Source organism: Heterodontus francisci, unplaced genomic scaffold (assembly GCF_036365525.1).
Source record: "Heterodontus francisci isolate sHetFra1 unplaced genomic scaffold, sHetFra1.hap1 HAP1_SCAFFOLD_121, whole genome shotgun sequence".
Classification (NCBI taxonomy): domain Eukaryota; kingdom Metazoa; phylum Chordata; class Chondrichthyes; order Heterodontiformes; family Heterodontidae; genus Heterodontus; species Heterodontus francisci.
The window spans coordinates 2,315,177-2,334,564 of NW_027140425.1; the positions used below are offsets into that span (position 1 = coordinate 2,315,177).

Below are 19,388 nucleotides of genomic sequence, written 5' to 3' on the forward strand. Positions count from 1 at the left end.
CAAATCATTGGCTTAAATTGTCGAAATTGGCAGAACGTTTGAATTCGAAAAAGGCGCCAATTTCAGTGTCGGCAAAAAGTGAATTACTGGAAAATCTATTTAAAGTTGTTCGTAAAATATTTTCCACCAACCTTTAAAAACCTTTCTTTATTCCGCTATTATCACCACAAATTCCTGGCGGTATTTTACGCACAGCTTTAACCTGTCATTTTTTCCCCCACTTCTTATCTGTAACCGGCGGTGGAAGACTCCATTCAGCAATCCTTAAGGGACCAATAACTCAAACTCGGTGTGGAAAGGAATAAATTAGACTATTGGTAATTCCCCTTCACACAGGGATCAGGGGGACAGTGAGAAGCCAATGAAATAGTTGCTCATAAACATTTTAAATAGTTCCTATTCTGTTCTGTTACTGACATGCTTGAATCAGACAGTAATCAGCCCTTTCAGAGACTGTGGGTGGCTCTGAAAAGAGTCTTTGGTTTATTAGATGACATTTTGTCTGCTTTACATTTTCTGGGAGCTTTGAGCGCTGGTTTTCTTGGGTAGCACACCGCCCTGAGCGATGGTCACCCCTCCCAGCAGCTTGTTGAGCTCCTCCTCGTTGCGGACGGCCAGCTGCAGGTGTCTGGGGATGATGCGGGTCTTCTTGTTGTCCCGGGCCGCGTTACCGGCCAGCTCGAGGATGTCAGCGGTCAGATACTCGAGCACAGCAGCCAGATCGACCGGGGCTCCAGCACCCACATGCTCAGCATCGTTGCCCTTTCTCAGGTGCCTGTGAACACGGCCCACCGGGAACTGCAGTCCAGCCCGGGAGGAGCAAGACTTGGCTTTGGCCCGAGCTTTCCCGCCGGTCTTTCCTCCAGACATTTCCACAATCTCACAAATACTTTCACAAATGGATAATTTACGCAGCATTTACTTTACTTAAAGACTGAGAACTCTCCTCAATGGTCGCTACTTAATTCTATTTGCCTATTTTCTTCACCAAGCAGGTCACTGACCAACACAAGAGGGCGGGATTTACCCGCCACGACATCAGAAGCAGAGAATTTGTCAATTTCAAAAAGCCCGCCAATTTCATTGTCGGAAAGGAGCGGATTAAAATAAATGTCATCCTTAGTCAAAGATTTAAAGTCCCATCTCTTGATTTTGTTTTATTCAACTTGTAAAATGTTATTTAAATTGTGACTCATTGGACAATCGCTTTCAAACTGTCCCGGGTGGGGCCTGCATTGGCCTGAAGTGAAATACTCAGTTTAGTTTTCAATCAGAGCCCAGTGTCCTTCTCTGAAAAGAGGAAGCCGGATCAAGTCCTCAAACGGCCCTTAACTTGCTCTGTAATAATCCCATCCCAGGCTGTTACACTGCGGAGAGTTGCTGTTAATAAAATGATTAATCAGTGAAGGGATTAAGGTCTAATCCTTGCCGCTGAAATCAGCTGTTAATGCGGTTATTCAGGGGCTGTGAAAAAACAGAATAAGAGCAGCTTTAAGCAAAAAAAGTGAAGGCTGGTGATCAGATTATGGGTTCGTGTTCGGTTAAAAACAGGAGATACAAACACAGCAGTGGGATCGTTATTATATTATACATTGTCTTAAAGTGATTTCATAGAGATGTCGGATGCAGCTTTTTCAGAGATTGTTGGTGGCTCTTAAAAGAGCCGTTGTGTTTGGGATGTTTTTCAGTCCATTGTGCAGTTTTACTTGGAGCTGATGTACTTGGTCACCGCCTTTGTCCCTTCCGACACGGCGTGCTTGGCCAGCTCCCCGGGCAGCAGCAGGCGCACGGCGGTCTGGATCACCCGGAGCTGATGGTTGCTGTAATGGGCCAGCCGGGAAGCCTCACCCGCGATGCGCTCGAAAACATCGTTCACAAACGAGTTCATGATGCTCATGGCCTTGGAGGAGATGCTGGTGTCGGGATGAACCTGCTTCATCACTTTGTAGATGTAGATGGAGTAACTCTCCTTCCTCCGCTTCTTGCCGCCCTTTGTTGACGGTTTATTTAAGGTTTTCTTGGCGCCTTTCTTAGGAGCTGCTTTCTTCTCTTTTTTTTATTTCCAAAATATACTTGATTGATAAAAATCTGTTAAAAATACATTGCCAAACAGTTTCAAACAGCACCAAAAAATACAAACATTGCAAGGGAGATCAGTTTCCTTCAATACAATCATGAGTTGCTTCACAACCCTTCCATTTCACATTTGTCATGCCAATTACATTTTTACATTTACAGCAAATGTAAATTTTCCCGATACAGTTCGAGGGGTTTCCCAGGGGTCCAGCCCCTCAGTTCAGCTTGGTGGGGGGACCTTACCATTTTCAGTTTCAGATACAGAAATAAACCAAACCCCTTCCGAGTGCGGATTAAATAGACAATCCCACAGCTCTATGCTAATGAGGGATGGGAGAAAGTAAAGATTGTGATTGGGTGATTGGCAGTGATGTCACAATAGTTTTATATCTGCAACCAATCACAAACTCTCTCACTGCATTCAGGAATTACATTTCCCAAAGTCTCTCTCCAGCCCCAGTTTCTATTGAAAAATCCACCGGGAAATGACGCCTGGCTGCGAGGGTCTCTTATTCTCAGCAGCTTCTCACATTCCGGCCTCTAAGTTGAGCGGAAATATTTATTCAGGCAGTTTCAACAGCTCAGAGCCGACGCTGGGTTAGAAACCAGAAATAGGAATAAGGGTCACAAACAAGGAGTTTATGCTGAACCTTTATAAATCTCACTGGTTATCGGCCTCAGCTGGAGCATTGTGTCTAATTCTAGGTTCCACATTTTAGCAGGGGTATCAAGGTCTGAGAGAGAGTGCAGAGGAGATTGACTAGAATGGCACTAGAGATGCGTGAAAGGATGGCAAAGCTACCTCGACTACACTTCTTCACACCCTACCTCCTGTAAGGACTCCATTCCATTCTCCCAGTTTCTCCGTCTCCGACGCATCTGCTCTGATGAAGCTACCTTCCATGACGGTGCTTCTGATATGACCTCCTTTTTCCTCAACCGAGGATTTCCCCCCACTGTGGTTGACAGGGCCCTCAACCGTGTCCGACCCATTCCCCGCACCTCTACCCTCACCCTTCCCCTCCCTCCCAGAACCGTGACAGGGTTCCCCTTGTCCTCACTTTTCATCCCACCAGCCTCCATATCCAAAGGATCACCCTCCGCCATTTTCGCCACCTCCAGCGTGATGCCACTACCAGTCGCATCTTCCCCTCCCTTCCCCTGTCAACATTCCGAAGGGATCGTTCCCTCCGCGACACCCTGGTCCACTCCTCCATTACCCCCACCACCTCGTCCCCGTCCCAGGGCACCTTCCCCTGCAATCGCAGGAGGTGTAATACCTGCCCATTTACCTCCTCTCGCCTCACTATCCCAGGCCCCAAACACTCCTTTCAGGTGAAGCAGCGATTTACTTGTACTTCTTTAAATGTAGTATAATGTATTCGCTGCTCACTGTGTGGTCTCCGCTACATTGGAGAGACCAAGCGCAGACTGGGTGACCGCTTTGCGGAACATCTCCGCTCAGTCCGCAAGCAGGACTCTGAGCTTCCGGTTGCTTGCCATTTCAACACTACCCCCTGCCCTCATGCTCACATCTCTGTCCTGGGATTGCTGCAGTGTTCCAGTGAACATCAACGCAAGCTCGAGGAACAGCATCTCATCTACCGATTAGGCACACTACAGCCTGCCGGACTGAACATTGAGTTCAATAATGTCAGAGCATGACAGCCCCCCATTTTACTTTCATTTTTAGTTATTTTTTTCTTCCTTTTTTGTACATTCTTTTTTACATTTTTTACTATCTTTTTTTGCATTTATTTCATTCATCTTAGTTTGTTCAGTTTGCTTACCCACTGTTTTTTTCAGGTTTTTTTTCAGGTTTGCACTTGCTGCTGTTCAATATTCAGTGTATTCACACCTAATCTGTACTAATGCTTTGTCTTTCAACACACCATTAACATATTGTTTGCCTTTGCTCCGTGACCTTTTGGTCAGCTATGTGGCCTGGTCCAATCTGCACCTTCTCCTTTGTTATCTCTTACCCCACCCCAACCTCACTTGCTTATAATCTGTGACTTTTCTAATATTTGTCAGTTCCGAAGAAGGGTCACTGACCCGAAACGTTAACTCTGCTTCTCTTTCCACAGATGCTGCCAGACCCGCTGAGTGATTCCAGCTTTTCTTGTTTTTGTAGCAAATCTAGGGTCGTTCTTCTTGGTGCAGAGATGTTAATGTAATATTTAATAGTTGTGTTCTACATTCTAATGGGTTGAAGAGGAACTGTTCCCACTGGCAGAAGGGTCTGTAACCAATGGACACAGAATTGTTAAAAGAATCAGGGGAAGATGAGGTGATATTTTAACACGCGTTCTGATGATCAGAAATGTACTGCTTGAAAAGGGAGGTGAAAACAGATTCAATAATAACTTTCGTGAGGGAATTGGATCATTATTTGATGGGGAAATTACAGGGCAATGTGAAAATGACAGGGAGGTGGGACTGATTGGATAGATCGTTCAAAGAGCAGCACAATTGTTCAAATGAACTCTTTCTGTGTTGTAAAATTGTGATTATTGCTGTTCAGAAACATCCTGACACATCATGTCGCCTTTCAGTTCAACAGTTTTAAACACCTGGAAATGAGCTGAGTATTATACTGGGCTGTGATTATAGCATCAGAGACCAAAAGACAGCGGCCCAGTCCCAAAATCCACAGAAAGACTCAATGTATTGCTCCATGTGAGCGATGCTGTTAGAGCAATGAGCATAGCTGCCTTCCAAACAGCTGGAATAAAAACAGAAAATGCTGGAAATACTCAGCAGGTCAGGCAGCATCTGTGGAGAGAGAACAGAGTTAATGTTTCAGGTCAATGACCTTCCAAGCAGCTGTGCCCGGGTTTGATTCCCAGCCATTACAGTTTGGCATTCCTTAAGTTCCTCAGATGAGAAACTGAAAGATAGGAACTGAGTTGGGTGCTGTCTCGAAGGAATTTTGTTTCCCAAAGCAAGAAGTGTATAATTTGAATAAACATATTTCCAACGCTGATTTCCTTCAAATTAAAGTTCAATTGAACTCTGATTTTACTCCTTTTTATTGATAATTATTATTTGACCTGAATCATACAGTGGACTCAGAATAGAAGTACTCAGATTCATTTTCCCACAGCTATTCCCGTTCCTTATAAGAAACAATTCCTGGATTCTGGAAGCTGTGAATTGGAGGGTAACAAACATATCCACACTATTCAAGAAAGGAACGAGAGAGAAAGCAAAGAACTAGAGGCCAGTTTGCCTGACATCAGCAATGGGGAATATGCTACAATCTATTATTACAGACATGGTAAATGGTGATGTGGAATATCAGAATATGGTTGGTCAGAGTCAACATGGATTTATTAAAAGGAAATTGTCAATGATAAATTATTAGAATATGTTGATGTTGTAACTGCCAGGGTAGATGAGGGGAACCAGTGGATGTAGTCTGTTTGGATTTTCAAAAAGCATTCAATAAGTTATCAAACAAGTGGTTATTACACCAATGTAGGCCCCATGCAATTTGGGGATAATATATTAGTATAGATTGAGTAGTAGTTAACAGACAAAAAACAGAGAGTAGGAGTAACCGAGTCATTTTCGGCAGGAAAGCTGTAAGTAGTTGGATACTGCAAGGATTGGTGCTCGGGACTCAGTTATTTACATTCTGTATCAATGACTTAGATGAGGTGACCGAATGTCATGTTATCCATGTTTGCCGATGATATAAAGTGAGGTGGCAAAGTAAACTGTGAGGAGGATGCAAAGGGGGAAAAAAGGGATTTAGACAGACTTAGTATGTGGGCAAGAATGTGAGAGATGGAATATAATGGGGAGAAGTGTACAGTTACACACTTTGGCAGGGCGGCGCAGTGGTTAGCACCGCAGCCTCACAGCTCCAAGGACCCGGGTTCGATACCGGGTACTGCCTGTGTGGAGTTTGCAAGTTCTCCCTGTGTCTGCGTGGGTTTTCTCCGGGTGCTCCGGTTTCCTCCCACAAGCCAAAAGACTTGCAGGTTGATTGGTAAATTGGCCATTATAAATTGTCACTAGTATAGGTAGGTGGGAGGGAAATATAGGGACAGGTGGGGATGTTTGGTAGGAATATGGGATTAGTGTAGGATTAGTATAAATGGGTGGTTGATGTTCGGCACAGACTCGGTGGGCCGAAGGGCCTGTTTCAGTGCTGTATCTCTAATCTAAAACAGCAAAGCAGAACATTTTTGAAATTAGTGAGAGAATGGAAAATGTTTACATTCAGAGGGACCCGATTGTCCTTGTCCAGGAATCACAGAAAGTTAACGTGCAGATACTCAACCAATTAGGAAAGCAAATGATATGTTTGTCTTTATTGCAATGAGATTAGAGTATGAGTATTTATTGCAATTATACAGCGTGAGATCACACTTGGAGTGCTGTGCAGTTTTGGTCCCCTTATCTAAGGAAGGATATACTTTCCTCAGAGGGAGTACAGAGACGTGCCACTAGGCTGCTTCCTAGGATGAGGGGATTGTCCTATGTGAAGAGATTGAATAGACTAGGCCTCTATTCCCCAGAACTCAGTAGAGTGAGAGGTAATCTCACTGGCAGATAAAATGCTCAGTGGCTTGACATGGTAAATGCTGGGAGGATGTTTCCTCTCGCTGGGCAATCTAGAACGAAGGGTTACAGTCTCAGTATAAAGGGCTTGGTCATATTTGACTGAGAAGAGGAGATTTTCTTTTCAGTCAAAGGGTTATGAATCTTTGGAATTCTCTATCCCAGAGAGCTCTGGATGCTCAATCATTGTGCATATTCAAGAGAAATCGATAGGTTTTTGGATACTAAGGGAATCAAGGGGGCTGTGCCAGTGTGGTAAGATGGAGTTGAGGTAGGAGAACAGCTGTTATATTATTGAATGGTGGAACTATTTCGATGGGCAGAGTGGCCACTCCTGCTCTTATTTCTTATGTAAACTTTCATTCCCTCCCAGGGATTGTTTTATTCTTCAAAAAGAGAAATACTGCAGCCGCTAGAAATCTGAATAACAGAAGATTCTGGAAACACTCAGCAGTTCCAGCAGTATCTGTGGAGAGAGGAAGGGAGGAGCAATGTTTCAGGTCTATAGAAGGGTCACAGAACTGGACCATTAACCCGAGCTTCTCTTCTCCACAGTTGCTTCCGGACTGGCTGAGTGTTTTCAGTATTTTAGCTTTTTTTCTTTCTATATGTTATCTCTTTCCCTTTTGACTGTTTGCTGTGAAACTTTCAGCATTGTGCTCAGTTCTTTGTGTAGTTATGTTTTCTTTATTTGAAGTAATGCAAATAGTATCCTGAAAAATCAGACAGAAATACTGCTCAATGTAGTGTACTATATAACAGGGCACATTTACAAATATCAGATCAATATAGCAAACATTTTTATTAAGAATTGATTACTTTTATTTTCAGTATAAAAATGTGAAGCAATATGAGTTTATTACAAAGTTTATTACCTCACATTACCTGTTTATTAACCCTGACAGGCTGTGCCAATTTCTGCTTCTATTTTGCAGTTCTCACTTTCAGCTAGCAAATGTCAGCAATCTGTGATACAGTGCAGTTTACAGGTCAGACAGTCAACACGACATGCAATAATTGTTCAGATTATGGAGGACAGGTGGGATTTAGAAATACTGGGAATGGAGATGAGTTGTTATTACACTGAGTTTGCCCAAAGATTAGAGACACCATTGTGGCAAATCAGTCTGTTGTCCTGTACATGAGAATGAGAATCATTCTTTATTTGTGGCTATCTGTCAGTCTCTATTACTGAGTGGGAGTGTGGGATTCATGCTGCATTGGTCAGTCTCTGGTACAAAGTGTCATATTCACTCTGAATGTATAAGGCTCTGGAACTGTTTGTGTGTGTGGAATTCATTCTGTATCTGTCAATCTCTGGTACTATATATGAATGTGGCATATATGTTATAGCTCTCAGTGTCACTGTATGTGTGTGTGGGTTTCATTTGATATCTGTCAGCCTCTGTTTCTGTACACGACTGTCAGATTCATGCTGTGCCAAAATGTCCCTGTTGCAGTATGTGACTGTGTGATTCATTCTGTATCTGTCATTCCCTGGTATTATGTGTCAGTATAGACTCATTCTGTATCCCAGTCACATGCACTATATTTGAGAGTGCGATTAATTCTGTACCTTTAAGTCACTGGTATCATATGTAAGTATTGGATTTCTGTTGGATCTCTCAGTTATTTTTTCTGTTGTGAATTTGGGATGGACATAACATCTGTCAGTCTCTGGTACTGCCTGTGAGTGTGTGTTTTGTTCAGTATCTGTCAGTCTCAGGTACTGTCCGCGTGTGTACTTTTTGTTCAATATTTTCAGTTTCTGGTACTGCCTGTGAGTGTAGGTTATGTTCAATGTCTGTCAGTCTCTGGCACTGCCTGTGAGTGTAGGTTATGTTCAGTATCTGTCAGTCTCTGATACAGCCTGTGAGTGTAGGTTATGTTCAATGTCTGTCAGACTCTGGCACTGCCTGTGAGTGTAGGTTATGTTCAGTATCTGTCAGTCTCTGGTACTGCCTGTGAGTGTGGGTTTTGTTCAGTATCTGTCAGTCTCTGGTACTTCCTGTGAGTGTGGGTTTTGTTCAGTATCTGTCAGTCTCTGGTACTGCCTGTGAGTGTGGGTTTTGTTCAGCATCTGTCAGTCTCTGGTACTGCCTGTGAGTGTAGGTTATGTTCAATGTCTGTCAGTCTCTGGCACTGCCTGTGAGTGTAGGTTATGTTCAGTATCTGTCAGTCTCTGGTACTGCCTGTGTGTGTGGGTTTTGTTCAGTATCTGTCAGTCTCTGGTACTTCCTGTGAGTGTGGGTTTTGTTCAGTATCTGTCAGTCTCTGGTACTGCCTGTGAGTGTGGGTTTTGTTCAGTATCTGTCAGTCTCTGGTACTGCCTGTGAGTGTAGGTTATGTTCAATGTCTGTCAGTCTCTGGCACTGCCTGTGAGTGTAGGTTATGTTCAGTATCTGTCAGTCTCTGGTACTGCCTGTGTGTGTGGGTTTTGTTCAGTATCTGTCAGTCTCTGGTACTTCCTGTGAGTGTGGGTTTTATTCAGTATCTGTCAGTCTCAGGTACTGTCCGCGTGTGTACTTTTTGTTCAATATTTTCAGTTTCTGGTACTGCCTGTGAGTGTAGGTTATGTTCAATGTCTGTCAGTCTCTGGCACTGCCTGTGAGTGTAGGTTATGTTCAGTATCTGTCAGTCTCTGGTACAGCCTGTGAGTGTAGGTTATGTTCAATGTCTGTCAGACTCTGGCACTGCCTGTGAGTGTAGGTTATGTTCAGTATCTGTCAGTCTCTGGTACTGCCTGTGAGTGTGGGTTTTGTTCAGTATCTGTCAGTCTCTGGTACTTCCTGTGAGTGTGGGTTTTGTTCAGTATCTGTCAGTCTCTGGTACTGCCTGTGAGTGTGGGTTTTGTTCAGTATCTGTCAGTCTCTGGTACTGCCTGTGAGTGTAGGTTATGTTCAATGTCTGTCAGTCTCTGGCACTGCCTGTGAGTGTAGGTTATGTTCGGTATCTGTCAGTCTCTGGTACTGCCTGTGTGTGTGGGTTTTGTTCAGTATCTGTCAGTCTCTGGTACTTCCTGTGAGTGTGGGTTTTGTTCAGTATCTGTCAGTCTCTGGTACTGCCTGTGAGTGTGGGTTTTGTTCAGTATCTGTCAGTCTCTGGTACTGCCTGTGAGTGTAGGTTATGTTCAATGTCTGTCAGTCTCTGGCACTGCCTGTGAGTGTAGGTTATGTTCAGTATCTGTCAGTCTCTGGTACTGCCTGTGTGTGTGCGTTTTGTTCAGTATCTGTCAGTCTCTGGTACTTCCTGTGAGTGTGGGTTTTGTTCAGTATCTGTCAGTCTCTGGTACTGCCTGTGAGTGTGGGTTTTGTTCAGTATCTGTCAGTCTCTGGTACTGCCTGTGAGTGTAGGTTATGTTCAATGTCTGTCAGTCTCTGGCACTGCCTGTGAGTGTAGGTTATGTTCAGTATCTGTCAGTCTCTGGTACTGCCTGTGTGTGTGGGTTTTGTTCAGTATCTGTCAGTCTCTGGTACTTCCTGTGAGTGTGGGTTTTGTTCAGTATCTGTCAGTCTCTGGTACTGCCTGTGAGTGTGGGTTTTGTTCAGTATCTGTCAGTCTCTGGTACTGCCTGTGTGTGTGGGTTTTGTTCAGTATCTGTCAGTCTCTGGTACTTCCTGTGAGTGTGGGTTTTGTTCAGTATCTGTCAGTCTCTGGTACTGCCTGTGAGTGTGGGTTTTGTTCAGTATCTGTCAGTCTCTGGTACTGCCTGTGAGTGTGGGTTGCATTCAGTAGCCATTCATCTCTGGGTTAGTTTGTCATTCTGGATTCACTCTACACAAAATTACATAGTATTTACAGCACAGAGACAGGCTTTTCTGCCCAAGTGCTGGTAGTTCCAATGAGGTTACTCCAACCCTACTTCATCTAATCCTATCAGCAAATCTCTCAAATTGTTTCTGCCTCATTTAATCATTTAGCTTGATGTTAAATGTAACAATGTTCAGCAGCTCAAGTGCTGTCAAAGCAGGGTAAAGAAGTTTCCCCTGAGTTATTTATTTAATTTATTATTGACTATTTCATATCGACAGCTTTGGACTCCACCACAAGTGGGAAACATCTCTAACTCTACCCTAACGAAACCCTTCATTTTATTCAATGCTTCTATTCGGTGACCACTTAGAGAAAAGAGCCCAGGCTTGTTCAATAGTATGAACTCCTGTGGAACATATAGCTCATTTTGCATTTATGGAATAAATACTGTATCTCAGTCTGAAACTGTATGTGATTTTAGATTGGCATATAATGTGTAGCTCAGGCTGCAATAAATAACTGAGACAATATCTTTCACTCTAACACTATAGTTTTGTGGAGTGCTATGTTATTTGTCATTCAGTCTGTTCTGATAGAATATATAATGTTACCTTTAAGTCTGAGGCAATGGGGGGTCAGGTACAGGGTCCGGGGGTGCCCAATGGGGGCGGTTGGAGCTTTGAGGGTGGCCCTCCATGGGGAACAGGGTGCCTAGTCAGGAGGACCCCCCCGCAGCCCGCAAGAAAGATGCCTGGTTTTATCAGGCAGGGTTCTTGGTGCCTTTGCCACACTGCCTCCCCGCCCCCAACCCAACCGAGGATAAAATACCTGCAGCAGAGAGAGGAGGCCCATAAGTGGCTGTTAATTGGCCAATTAAGGGCCTTGATTGGCCTGGGGCAGACAGGCTGTTTCTCCCCAACCCCGTTCCCTGTAATATTGCAATGGGTGTGGGAGGGGGTCAGAAAATTTCCATCAGATTGGAAGTTGGCAAATGTTACACTGCTTTTCAGGAAAGGAGGGAGAGAGAAAACTGTGAACTACAGGCCAGTTAGCCTAATATCAGTCCTTGGGAAAATGCAGGAAGTCTGAACAATGCATTGAGAAAAGCATTCAAACAAGTCAACATGATTTTCCTGAAGGGAAATCTTGTTTGACAAATTTATGAGAGTTTTTTGAGGATGTAACTAGCAGGGTAAAGGGAAACTAGTCATATTCCTGGATTTCCAAAAGGCATTCAATAAGGTGCTACATAAAAGGTTAATAGAGAAGATAAGGGACTCATGGAATTGTGGGTAATATATTAGCATGGATAGAGGATTGGTTAATGGACAGGAAGCAAAGAGTGGGTATAAACAGATTGGCAGGCAGTGAATAATGGAGTGTCGCAAGGATAAGTGCTGGGGTCTCAGCTATTTACAATCTAAATTAATGACTTAGATGAAGAGACAGAGAGTAATGTATCTAAGTTTGCTGATGATACAAAGGTAGGTGGAAAGGGAAGCTGTGGGAGGACACAGAGAGGCTGCAAAGAGATATAGACAAGTTCAGTGAGTGGGCAAGAAGATGGTAGATGGAGTATAATGTAGGGAAGTGTGAAGTTCTTCACTTTGGTCATAAGAATAGAAAAGTAGAATATTTGATAAAAGGTGTGAAACTTGTAACTGTTGGTGTTCAAAGAGACTTGAGTGTTCTTGCACAAGGAATACAGAAAGTTAGCATGCAGGTACAACAAGCAATTAGGAAGGCAAATGGCGTGTTGGCCTTTATTGCGAGGGGATTAGAATACAGGAATAAAGAAGTTTGCTACAATTGTACAGGATTTCGGTGAGACCACATCTGGAATACAGTGTGAATTTTTGGTCTGCACACTTAAGAAAGGATATATGTGCATTGGAGGCGGTGCAGCAAATGTTCACTAAATTAGTCCCTGGGATGAGGGGATTGTCCTATGATGGGAGGCTGAGTAAATTGGGCCTATACTCTGGAGTTTAGAAGAATGAGAGGTGATCTCATTGAAACATACAAAATTCCGAAGGGGCTGGATCGGGGAGACACTGAGAGATTGTTTCTGCTGGTCAGAGAATCTAAAACATGGGGACACAGTCCCACGATCAGGGGCTGATCATTTAGGACTGAGATGAGGAGAAATTACTTCACTCAAAGGGTTGTGAATCTTTGGAATTTTCTACTCCAGAGGATTGTGGATGCTCCATCATTGAATACATGTAAAGCTCCGATAGACAGATTTTTGATCTCTCAGAGAATCAGGGGATAAGGTGAGTAGAATGGAAAGTGGAATTGAAGCCTGAGATCATCCACGATGGTACTGAATGGCGGAGCAGGCTCCACGGGCCACATGATCTACTCCTGCTCCTATTTTGTGTGTTTTTGTGTTCTGACTACTTCTGCTGTCGGTGATTGTGGAACTGATGTCTCTGCTCTCTGTGAGTGATACTGTACTTACTGTGTGTGAGGAGCTGGCTGCACTTCCCCTTGTGTCGAGGAATCACTACATTTATTCAGCTTCCTCAAGTATTGCCTGCAGAAAGAAAAAGTATTAATTATAATTCAGGAAGAGATGTGGTGGAAGTTACAAGAGAGACCAAAACAATTTTTCAATGAATAATCATTGTGAACAATCACAAAGGAAACCCAGCAATACAAACAGAATCAGTGTCTGATTCCACTGCAGTCCTGCAGCCCCCAGCTACTGCATACCAGGGGCTTTGGCCATTTTACAACAATTAAATAACATCCAGAAACAATCCACTGGGCCATGAATGGGACTGACCGACGGAACAGGGACTTTTACACAGGTCAGATTTCCTGTTCCCACTCCCATGGTCTAACCGTTCAAATGAAACCAAACAGCCGCTGTTTAAAATGTGTCCTTCACACTTCTCACCTGGTGCCTATAATAGTGTAACTCTTTGTGTAACTCCCCACATCCTGACTGTCCGCTTCTGTTTCCACACTTCACTGTCCAATAACAACAAACTGTGGGAACAGGCTATATCCCTCTCATTCCACTAGCGCGGACATGATGGGCCGAATGGACTCATTCTGAGCCGGAAGTTTTCCACGTTTCTGGCTGAAGTGCTGCAGAAATCTGGGCCTGCGCTCCCCTCCCCCAGCACTGCCTGTGAGCGGAAGAAGATGGTTTAAAACAGCCGCGAATGGAGAGATCCCGGTCCCGGGGGAAGGGAGCAAACAGCAGCCTCCTTCCAGCAGCACACCGCTTTGGGAGCATGTCCCCAGATAGACTCAGAGATCAGCATCGAGTCCGGGGCAAGTTCAGAGGCAGGCGGGGGCTGTTTGTAGGAGGCGGAGTGGATCTGAAACTGGTCTCGGAACATGGAGTGAGTGGAGAGGCCATTCTCCGGTTGTGTGTGGACAAGGGGATGGAGACAGAATGGGAAGAAACTTATTGTAGTGGAGTGAAACAGTGACAATATTTGTGTTGCAGTGGTTCTTTTGCGGGTATCCATAATGATTATTATTTGAGAGATTAAATTCATTAAAACTCTATAGCTTTGATCTCACCTGTATTTTAGTTACAAACATACTTTTGTTCAAACAGGGAAATGATTGAATGAACCAGAATAAATGGGCTATTTCCTCCACCCAAGTTACAAGGAAGAGTGCCATCAGCTCCTTCTCACACACAATACGTACATTATCACTCACAGAGCGCAGAGACACAGACAGGTCATCAGTTCCACAGTCTCAGACAGCAGAAATAGTTCCAGAGACACATTTTCAATCCATCAATCAAATAGAGCAGGAAAGACAGACGTTGTTTCTATGTCACCCCAACTCATTACCACTGACAGGTAGATACATAAATCCCAGTCCAACATCTCACCCACTATCAAATTATCAGTGTGTCAATCCCACAATAGAGCAACCTCAGCTACAAATTAAACACACAGAGAACTGACACGTGGTTCCTGTTTCAAAGTGACAGAATTAACCTCAATAATGTACTCTGAGATTTAAGTTAAATACCAGCCCAATATTTACACAGGTTATGAGTTTATTATCAGTATTAATTGCCATCATGTTTCCAGACATATACATTAGACTCAAGTCCATAATCAGATTGAGAGATTCTGAAATATCATATAACCTGAGATCCAAACTCAGATTCCAGTTTAAAACTCATCCGGATTGTGAAACTAAAAGATACATTATAAATTTGATCAGTATAGTCTGAGCTATAAATTACATACCAGTCCTGAAACCTCATAGTGTCAGATGGAAGATACTGTACAATTCCAGACTGAGCTCATTTTACATGCAATTCCAAGATACTCACTCAGACTGAATGGCACTGATCAAATTGATTAGTACAGCCTGAATTACACTTGCACACCAATCCTGTATCAGATTGTAGGATACATTATCTTTCACTATTGTGTTCACAGTGACAGATATTTAATACTAAGCAAAACCTCAAATATATTGTCTGCTTAAAACCTACCACATCAGTGGCCTGTTGCTGTGCTGACATTTTATGGAGAATAAATCCAGACTTGCCATCAGTCCCAGGGACGGAGGATGATATAATGAATCCCACACTCACACAGAGTACCAGATACTGACAGATAGAGAGTGATGCTGAAACACATGCTCAGTGCCAGATGCTGAAAGGTATAGGTTGATTACTGCACTCACTCACAGTAGTTCAGCCTGAGTCATCTAAAGCAACCTAACACACAAAAAATAGCAGTGAGAGAGTAAGAAATAGTCCAAAACTCACATAGAGTAACAGACACTGATAGATACAAACTGAAAACTACACACACATGGATCTTGGATTGGCTAACTCACAGGAAACAGAGAGTGGGGACAAATGGGGCATTTTCAGATTGGAAAACTGTAACTAATGGAATGTCACAGGGATCAGTGCTGGTGCCTCAACTATTTATGGTCTATATTAATAATTGCATGAAGGCACTGAGTGTACTGTTGCCAAATTTATGGATGGTACAAAGATAGGTAGGAAAGAAAGTCGTGAGGAGAACATAAAGTGTCTGCAAAGAGATATAGATAGGTTAAGTCAGTGGGCAAAAGTTTGGCAGATGGAGTATAATATGGGAAAATGTGAGATTGTCTACTTTGGCAGGAAGAATAGAAAAACAGAATATTACTTACATAGAGACAGACTGCAGAATGCTGCTGTACCGAGGGATCTGGGTGCCAGGTACATGAATTACAGAAAAGTTAGCATGAAGGTATAGCAAGTAATTAGGAATGCAAATGGAATGTTGGAATTTTTAGCAAGGGGAATGGAGTATAAAAGAAGGGAAGTTTTGCTGTAACTGTACAGGGCATTAGTGGCATCCCAACTAAAGTACTCCATACAGTTTTGGTCTCCTTACTTACTTGTATTGGAATCAGTTCAAAGAATGTTCACTAGGCTGATTTCTGGGATGAAGGGTTGACTTGTGAGAAAAAGTTGAGCAGATTGGGCCTCTACTCACTGGAGTTTAGAAGATTGAGAGATGATCTTATTGAAACCTATAAGATTCTCAGTGGGCTAGACAGGTAGATGCTGGGAAGATGTTTCTCCTTGTGGGGGAATGTCGAATTATGGGCCACAGTTTCAAGATAAGTGGTCTCCCATTCAAGAAAGAGATGAGGAGGAATTTCTTCTGTCAGAGGGTTGTTCATCTTTGGAATTCTGTTCTCCAGAGGACTGTGGAGGCTGGGTCATTGAATATATTCAAGGCTGTGATAGACAGATTTTTTGATGTACAAGGGAGTCATTGGTCAATGGGCACAGGCAGGAAAGTGGAATTAAGGCCTCAATCAGAACAGGCATGATCTTATTGAATGGCAGAGCAGGATTTATGGGCCACATGGCCTTCTGGAAGCGATCCTGAGTGTCATTGTCGATATCTGCCCTTGGTGACAGGAGGTTCCCAAGGTCTGAGCAGTGACCCACATTGTTCAGTGATTCGCCGTGGATCTTAATAGTCGGGGGCAGTGTCGGGGAGCAGGCTGGCAGAGGACCTTAGCTTTCCGGATGTTTTGCTTCAAGCCAATTCTTTCATACGCCTCCATGAATGCATCGATGAGGGTTTGAAGCTTGGCCTCTGAGTGTGCGCATATGCAAGCATTGTCAGCATACTGCAGCTCGATGACAGATGTTGGAGAGGCCTTGCTTCAGGACTGCAGGCAATGTAGTTTCAATAGTTTCCCACTCGTCCTGCAGAGTAGATCTGCTTACACGAACTAAAGAACAGCTGATGGGCTGAAAGAGTGCAGGAAATACAGCAACTTGCTGACAGCCACGACATGTGTGGATTCTTCAGCACCATCAAGACCATTTATGGCCCAAATTACCAAGGACCTACCCTACTGAGAGTAAAGAATGGAGTGACACTGATCAAGGTCAGAGAGGCAGTCAGCATTCGTTGGAAGTAGCACTTTGAAGATCTTCTCAATCGCAACTCGGTCTTTGATGCAAGTGCCACATTCCACAGCATGTTCCCCACCATGACGTCAGCACAATCCCAGCCCAACAGAAATTGAAAAGGCAATCTAACAGGTAAAAACAAAATGAAGGCCACCGGCATAGATGGAATTCCCTCTGAAAATCTAAAATACGACAGAGAAGAACACTTAACACAAAAACATGGTCTCATTTCCCTCAGCTGGAAGGACAAGAGCATGCCAGGGATCTCTGAGATGCTGTCATTGTGATCATCACCAAAAATGGTGACAAGACCGACTGTGGTAATGACAGAGGGGTATCCCAGCTGTTCACTGCAGGGAAGGTCATCACAAGAGTCCTTCTGAACTGTCTCCTCCCCGTGGCTGAAGATCTCCCACTGGAATCACAATGTGGATTCTGTCCATCAAGAGACACAGTGGACATGATCTACACAGCAAGACAATGCCAAGAAAATGTAGGGAGCAGCAGCAACCTTTCTACCTGGTCTTCTCTGACCTGACAAAGGCCTTCGACTCTACCAACCAGGAGGGATTATGGAACGTCTTCCTCAAATTTGGCTGCCGGAAAAATTCGTCACCATCCTCCAACGACTTCATGATGACATGTAAGCCGAAATCCTTCCCAACGGACCTACCACTGACCCAATCCCAATGCAAACTGGGGTCAACTAAGTCTGTGTCATCGCACCAACGCTCTTTTCCATCTTCCTCGCCGCAACACTCCGCCTCAACTCCTCACACTCAAGCACAGCAACAGAGACTGACAGATACAGAATGGATGTCATACTCAAACACAGTACCAGAATCTGAAAGATACAGTGGTGCAGTGGTTAGCACTGCAACCTCACAGCTCCAGGGACCCGGGTTCGATTCTGGGTACTGCCTGTGCGGAGTTTGCAAGTTCTCCCTCTGACCGCGTGGGTTTTCGCCGGGTGCTCCGGTTTCCTCCCAGCGCCAAAGACGTGCAGGTTGATAGGTAAATTGGTCATTGTAAATTGCCCCTAGTGTAGATTGGGATTACTGCAGGGTTAGGATAAATGAGTGATTGTTGGTCGGCACAGACTCGGTGGGCCGAAGGGCTTGTTTCAGTGCTATATCTCGAAATAAATAAATACGGAATAAATCCAAACAGCACCAGAGACTGAGAACTGCTGAATGACAGAACACATTCAAACACAGGAGCAGAAAATAAAAGAAATGGAATTAATTGCACACTCACATGCAATAGCAACGACAAAGAATCATCATTAAGCGTCCTTTCAACAACATGCAGAACATTTCCAGAGAGCTTGGCACAGGGAGCGGCTCTTTCAATGTAAACTGGAGCTGGAGAGAGTCTTTGTGAAACATACGTCCTGATTGCAGTACGAATGTTTGTGATTGGCTGCAAAGTTTGAATGTGATTGGATGGTGAAGGACACCAATTATAGTATGACAATATAAACCCATTGTGACATATCACCCAATCACAATCTTTACTTTCCCCCATCCCTTATTAGCATAGAGCTGTGGGATTGTCTATTTAATCCGCACTCGGAAGGGGTTTGGTTTATTTCTGTGTCTGAAATTGAAACTGAAGATGGTTGAGGAGAAGAAGAAAGCAGCTGCTAAGAAGGGCGCCAAGAAAACTGTGAGTAAACCATCAGCAAAGGGCGGTAAGAGGCGGAGAAAGTCGAGGAAGGAGAGTTATTCCATCTACATCTACAAAGTGATGAAGCAGGTTCACCCCGACACCGGCATCTCCTCCAAGGCCATGAGCATCATGAACTCGTTTGTGAACGATATTTTCGGGCGCATCGCGGGTGAGGCTTCCCGCCTGGCCCATTACAACAAACGCAGCACCATCAGCTCCCGGGAGATCCAGACCGCCGTGCGCCTGCTGCTGCCCGGGGAGCTGGCCAAGCACGCCGTGTCGGAAGGGACAAAGGCGGTGACCAAGTACACCAGCTCCAAGTAAAACTGCACAATGGACTGAAAAACATCCCAAACACAACGGCTCTTTTAAGAGCCACCCACAATCTCTCTGAAAAAGCTACAACATCATCTCTCTGGTTTTGATTTGTTTTGTTTTTTTTATACGTCCTTTTTGAAACAGTCTGTAAGCGGCGGCAGAAAGTCTCATTCACAGCATTCTGGAAGCGGACACATTTCAGGTCAATCTTTGTCAAGATACCGCATCACTGATTCTAGATTGAACCTATTTGTGGGAGACAAAAGCGGAGAGAAAGTGTTTTATTGTCAGGAGTTGAAATGTGAGACTGAGGTTTCCTACAACAGCGGGGTTTCTAGAAAATGTACTTATTAATTATTGAGGCCGAGCTTGAACAAGGGAAACAAGTGACTGAGAACTGATCTGTCAGCTTTTTGACGAAATAGTACAACAGCGAAAATGAACGCGCGTCCGAGATCAAAGCGAACATGGGGTCAGTGATCAGTAATTAATTTACACGGAATTAAGTAGAGACACAAAGATCCCAACAGTGAAAGTGAATCACCCAGAATCCATGGGGTTAAAACAGAGATCA

At 43.9% G+C, this 19,388-nt stretch overlaps 2 protein-coding genes across 2 annotated transcripts; one reads left to right on the forward strand and one right to left on the reverse strand.

The window, feature by feature from the left end:
* Window positions 1–1,702: 1,702 nt before the first annotated feature.
* On the reverse strand, window positions 1,703–17,460 carry LOC137359687 (histone H2B-like). Its single transcript, XM_068025469.1, has 2 exons — window positions 17,383–17,460; window positions 1,703–1,990 (listed from the first exon to the last, which is right to left on the reverse strand). Exons 1-2 carry the CDS (start codon window positions 17,458–17,460, stop codon window positions 1,703–1,705), a joined length of 366 nt encoding a protein of 121 aa, XP_067881570.1.
* A 670-nt stretch (window positions 17,461–18,130) lies between these two features.
* LOC137359688 (histone H2B-like) lies at window positions 18,131–18,820 on the forward strand. Its single transcript, XM_068025470.1, has 2 exons — window positions 18,131–18,178; window positions 18,479–18,820. The coding sequence occupies exons 1-2, from the start codon at window positions 18,131–18,133 to the stop codon at window positions 18,818–18,820; spliced, it is 390 nt and encodes a 129-aa protein (XP_067881571.1).
* Window positions 18,821–19,388: the final 568 nt, after the last annotated feature.